This window comes from Cyphomyrmex costatus, unplaced genomic scaffold (assembly GCF_001594065.2).
Source record: "Cyphomyrmex costatus isolate MS0001 unplaced genomic scaffold, Ccosl1.0 scaffold222, whole genome shotgun sequence".
Classification (NCBI taxonomy): Eukaryota; Metazoa; Arthropoda; class Insecta; order Hymenoptera; family Formicidae; genus Cyphomyrmex; species Cyphomyrmex costatus.
Window position 1 is genome coordinate 605,680 of NW_017276280.1, and position 6,347 is coordinate 612,026.

The 6,347-nt window shown below is 33.7% G+C and overlaps 1 protein-coding gene across 1 annotated transcript; it reads left to right on the plus strand.

Annotated features, from left to right (window-relative positions):
• The first annotated feature begins 713 nt into the window (after positions 1 to 713).
• On the plus strand, positions 714 to 3,536 carry LOC108773801 (zinc finger protein 585A). The gene has a single exon (XM_018539735.1). It carries the CDS (start codon positions 714 to 716, stop codon positions 3,534 to 3,536), a length of 2,823 nt encoding a protein of 940 aa, XP_018395237.1.
• The last annotated feature ends 2,811 nt before the right edge of the window (positions 3,537 to 6,347 follow it).

Below are 6,347 nucleotides of genomic sequence, written 5' to 3' on the forward strand. Positions count from 1 at the left end.
GTAACAAGTAATTTTCATTTAAATAGCAACAAGAAATACAATTCGTAAACATAACATAAAAGAAAATTATTTAAAAAATCTTTTTAATTATCACACTTATTATTGATTGTATATTTTCCTTGGATAATCCAAAAAACAAATCAAATATATATATTTAATTATTTGAAAGTATCGAGAGTTCTTCCCTCGTTCTTCTATCGAAAAACCATTCGCTATCGCGCAACTTCAGACAGTTCCCGATATGGGGCACTACTCTATGAATAACCTCGCAGTATTAAGTATTGCAGCAGATAGTGTTAATTGAATCTTCAAAATGACTTAATTCACACTTTCGGGAATTTCTTCGCACCTTGTCGTATGTATCTTCAAATCACTGCAAATACGATCTTATAAATCATATATAAAACTGTATATCTTTCTTTCTTTACAGGACATTGTCGCTTGGTGTCACTACACATATTCCATAGAAAGAAAAAGGGAAAAAGGAATATATATATTATTCAGTGGCTACAAATTGTATCCAATAATCATCGTGACGTGTCACGGACGTCTAATAGAGCAAGAAACACGAGTACGCGACGTTCAGGTATGATTAATTCCAACTTAACCTAGAAGACCTAACTTGAGGTGAAACTAGGTTTCCTCGAGCATCCTCGTGCACATTGCAATACATTTGGTTAATATATGTTAATGTAATTCAAGTAACGAGCAGAATGGAGACTCACGAAGCTGAACAATACGTGACGTTTCCTCTCGGCGAAGTGCATGATGCCACAGAGGAAAACATGATATCTCATGAGGAGATATGTGAGCAAGTTGACGAATGTGTTCTCCAGGAAGGTCTTACGGAAGTCACGGTTGGTAATACTACTAGTACTGACATCGTAGAGTCGCAAGATGCTGTTGAAATCCTTGCGGAACAGTCAGAAGACGAAGACGACACTCAAGTAGTGTATCCTATGTACATCAAGCAGGAGGAACAGCAGCAGTATACATCAGGCGATGACGAGTCCATGGCTGTGGAAGCTCTACGTCAATTAGGCGGAATGTATCCATGCTTTGAGGACAAGAAGATCAGTTGTCCAGTCTGTAAGCATCTTTTTACCCAAGAGGAAATGATTGAACATCAGACTGTATGTCAGTCAACACCCAAGCTATCTTGCACTACTTGTGGAGAGAAATTTGAGAGGAAGATTGATTTGAACAATCATATGGTTTGTCATCAAGTGGATCGTCCTCATGCGTGCAGAACATGTGGCAACTTATTCCGTTCCAAGCAGAGTTTACAGTCGCATACGCTACAGGCGCACACACAACATGTTGAACGACCACACAAATGTACCATCTGTGGCTTAGACTTCCAGAGGCCTTCCAGCTTGTCCAATCATATGAAGATACACACGTATGTTGCGGGGCGAGCCATCATGCAGTCCCAGAGCAATAATATAGCCCAGCCAGTGGAGACATTCAGGAAATGGCCAGAAAACCCGCCTGATTCACAGAACGCTTCTCAGGTGGTATTATCCTCTTCATCTGTCGAGCCTGTACAAAACTATGATGTATGTCAAGTTCAATGGCCGGTCTCATCATATAATTTTCATAGCGGACAATCGATAGTTACTACAATAGCGAGTCAGGATAATAAGATGGATACGCTGCAAGAGTTTACAGTGATGCCCAATGGTGAAATGACGCAATTTAACGAGTATACCGAGCAAAATAATATCAATGATTCAGTAAACAACAGTCAACAGTATAATATAACGATAAATTCGTTTAACACCCCCGATGGGATAGTCAAAGTCGAGACGCTTTACAGGTACAATAATACGAATAAACAAGATTACACAGAAGCCGAAATGAATAATAGCAAGCAATACACGTGCAAGCATTGCGGAATGAAATTTTCACGTGCAACCGCTTTGGCATCTCACGAAAAGATTCATGCTTCGAAAAACAACTGGAATATGCCGATTGAATGCGAGTACTGCGACAAACAGTTTCAAGACGAAAATCACTTGACGACCCACCAAACCACCTGCGCCAAGAAAATAATGCAAAACAACATCGAGCAAGGTGTGCCTAACAATAAATGGGGCAAACACGCTTGCTCGGAATGCGGAAAGAAATTCACTACCAAGCAGAAGATGTTTCGCCATCAGTGGATTCATCGCAAGAAGACTCACTCGTGCGAGGTATGCGGCTCGCAGTTTGAAAAACAGAACGAGCTGGACGAACACAGGTTATCAGCACATCCTGGAGATTCGCCGTTTACTTGCATGGAATGCGGAAAGAGTTTTGTGTCGCGGCAGGGTCTTTGGGAACACGGTAGAACACACGCTGGAAGTCCGGCTCATTTTCAATGCGATACCTGTTTAAAAACGTTTTCGTCTCGTCAGGGTTATTTAATACACAATCGTACGCATACCGGTGAACGACCATATGGTTGCAAATATTGCTGGAAGGCGTTTCGAGACGGTGGAACTTTGAGGAAGCACGAACGGATTCACACGGGGGAGAGACCACACGTGTGTCCATTGTGCTCAAGGGCTTTTAATCAGAAGGTAGTCCTGCGCGAACATGTTCGATGGGTTCACGCAGCAGGGAAAAACGAAACTGAAGGGAGTAGTCCTCCGTATCAGTGTCCATTGTGCGGTGCTCTGAATCAGGATCGCGACGAACTCTGCGCGCACATTGTCAAGCATTCGGATCAGATGATAGCTGAAGCAAAGGCAAAAACTAATAACGACGCTTCTCCAAAGCCGAAATCTGTAAAGAAAAAGTCATCGAAATCATCATCGTGTAGCGTGAATACACAGACGGAGCAAAACTTGGACTTTATTCAGAAAGCGGAGCAAAACGAAGCCTTATTGTCCATCACGGATACGGCTGATAAATCAGATGATATGCATGATATAAATGAAAAGCAAAACGACGCGTTTGTTGTAGTTACCGCGGAAAAACATGATGGTTTTATAGCGATATCCGACCTCAAGCATAGCAATATACGGTTCATCGTGGATGGCAAAGAAAATGAGAACATTCAGGTACTCCAAGTATCTGATCAGGATCCTCTAGATACGGATTCTCTAGATATGATTGCTATAAACAAGCAAAATGACGCAACGAACATTATGTCCGCAGAATCCGATACACTTGATGAAACAGTTGGGCAGAATGATATGCCCACGATACATTTAATTGAGTCTAAACAAGACAACACTCTAAATATAATATCGAAGCAAAACGAATCGCTACCCGTTCTAGCGATACCCAATCCACAGAATCATGAGAATTACTCCAGTCAAATTGTACAGATAAGTGGCACGGATATGTCTATAGACGTTGAAACTCTGAAAGAGAAAAAGAATCATATAAAAAACGATCAAGATTGTTTAATGTCGGACGAAACATCGCATGTTATTATACAGTATCAACACGACAGCGATGACGAAAATGATTTAGTCTGCGAAATCTGCGATGAAAGATTTGAAGGCAAAGCTATATTAAAGGAACACATCAAGATACACATATAATAATATTATTTCCACTCTTTACCGTTTGCTTGTAATATTTACATGCTATTAATGACTATAGAAAATAATGTATGTGTGAGTATATGCATGATGAGTGTCCCTTACCAATGATTTATGATGCACAGAATTTATTTATAATCTGTATACAAGTAACATTCTAAACAAGTTTAATTTCTAGAGAAGAGTATGTAAGTAAAATAAGATACTGATTTTAATAAGAAGTTAATGTACATAAATTGCATAGTTAATGTACATAAATCTAATTTACAATATACATTTTAATTTTTTTAGTCAATTATATATATATGTACACAGGTTAATTTATATTTATAAAATCTTAAAGTGCTAATATGATTTTATTTGCGCATGCACACGCGCACATAACACGTACACACATATGTATGTGTATGCATATACCTTTTTTACTTGTGTTTTATAATATTTTTAATTTCAAAATTAATTGTTTTATTTATTTTTTTGAAATATATATTACAAAATTATTAAACAACTTATGATGTAGAGAAAGGACCCCGCACAAATCGTGTGAAAATGCGGTTTGCATTATATTTACTGAAACATATTTACTGAAAAGTGATATTTTGTTAATTATGAAATACTGATCAAAAGTTTCTTTAGACAAAACCATAAAAAATAGATAAATTTTTTTGTAACAACATATAAAAGTTGCTACTTTAATCTAATCGGATTGAAAAGTATCTTCATCTGCTAAACTATTTATTTTTTGTGTTCCAAACTATACTTTGGAAGTCAGTCGAAACGTCCGGAACTTGGAGTGGTTTTTTAACCTTGACATTAAAGTATTGTTACGCACTTAGAACCGCGGTGATTGTTATTTACTCTCATTTGCCCTTTATACAAATAAGTTGTGTTTGAATTTTGAGAGTCCATTAAATCTGTTAATTTTAAACTTTAATACTTTTTTTTACACAGAATAATGAGGTTAATTAGTTGAAGGAAATAACATGTTTTTTTTTTTTTTTTCGAAAAAGTATACAGTTTGCAATATGCATACTTTTAAACTACATTTTTTTAGCCTAAAGAAACTTTTGATCAGTATCTCACATATTTCCTTTTAAGGGGAGATTCTTGAGATAATTTTAAGACGAAAATTCTAATACCAAAATGTTGAGGCTATAATAACTTTTGAATTATAAGCGTTTAAAATTAACGAATCATATCGTCTAAAGTTGGCGCGCTCAGGAACGGCATAACGCAAAGTACTAAACGCGAAAACTTATCACTTCTTTTGTATATTGATTTTAAGAGATTACATATATGAATATAAGATTTTATTCTATTGATATTTCTTAATATAAATGCATTATTCAAATACACTTTAAATATTTTATTAAAATAATCTTTATTAAAATAATAAAGAAGGAACAAGGAACTTGTATGAATATTATAAAATCATTAATTATAAACAATTATAATTATTTGTACATCTTTCACACGTAAAGAAAGTTGTGAAGTTATGAGCAGATATGCAAAACAACTTCCAATAAGAGTCAGTTTTCGCGTTTAGTACTTTGCGTTGTGCCGCTTCTGAGCGCGCCAACTTTAGACGATATGATTCGTTAATTTTAAACGCTTATAATTCAAAAGTTATTATAGCCTCAACATTTTGGTATTAGAATTTTCGTCTTAAAATTATCTCAAGAATCTCTCCTTAAAAAGAAATCGTCTCTTTACTGGACACCCTATATATATATAATCTACAGAATATCACAGTTTCGGCCAATGTGGCGAAAGACACTTTTCCTATAGGATTTGTGAAATTAAAAAAAAATTTTATGTACAAGTATACGTACAAAAAAAAGCAAAATTTATTTCTATTGTATGATATAATAGTTAATTTAATAAAGATTAATTATTTTTTATTCCAGTTGAACGAAAAATTATGAATGTTGAGTTGATTTTAGATGATTGTAAAAGAAATTCGTCTTTTTTTCCTTTTTGCTATCTAACTGTATCTATTACATATTAATAAATAAATTCTAATTATACTTATATATCTGTCTTTAATTTAAATTTGGGTTAATGACACATTTACGTGTATAATGTTTATATTTACTATAAAAAAAGAAGATATGGATTATATTATTCAACAATACTCCAAATATTTACTTGTACCCTTTTAAATGATTTTTTTTGTATTATTTTAAATTAACTATAATAATAGATTATAATATACATAGCATATTTTATTTACAAAAAAATAGTTAAATTATTTTCTCTATATCTTCATTTTTATATATGTGTAAAGCAATGATTACTAAAAATATGTATCTCTCTATATACTTTGAATAAATATTACAATTTATTTTTGAATACAGATATATTTAAAATTTAAATATATATGCTAAAATGTCTGTAATGAAAGAATGAAAAGTAAAATATCATTCCTCTTTCTCCTGCCATGAAAGAAAATGCTACACATGTACATATATTGCGAGAACAAAATAAAAATCTGTAATTTGATTTATTGTAACTTTGTAAATGTTTTTGTTTATGTAATATATTGATATAAATTTTATGATACATAAAATTAGTTATTAAAGTCATTAAGTAAAGTAATAACTAACAAAAATGACGCGCGCGTTGATGTTATAAGATACTCGAATAGTACCATCTTTAAAAACCCATGTGGTACTATCTTTAAAAATGCAAGTGATACTATCCTTATTATTTACTTAATTTTAATAACACGTTTCATTTGTATAACAGATTTGATATTAAATTTTACCATCTTTAAAAATCTAAGAGGTATTATCCTTATTACTTACTTAA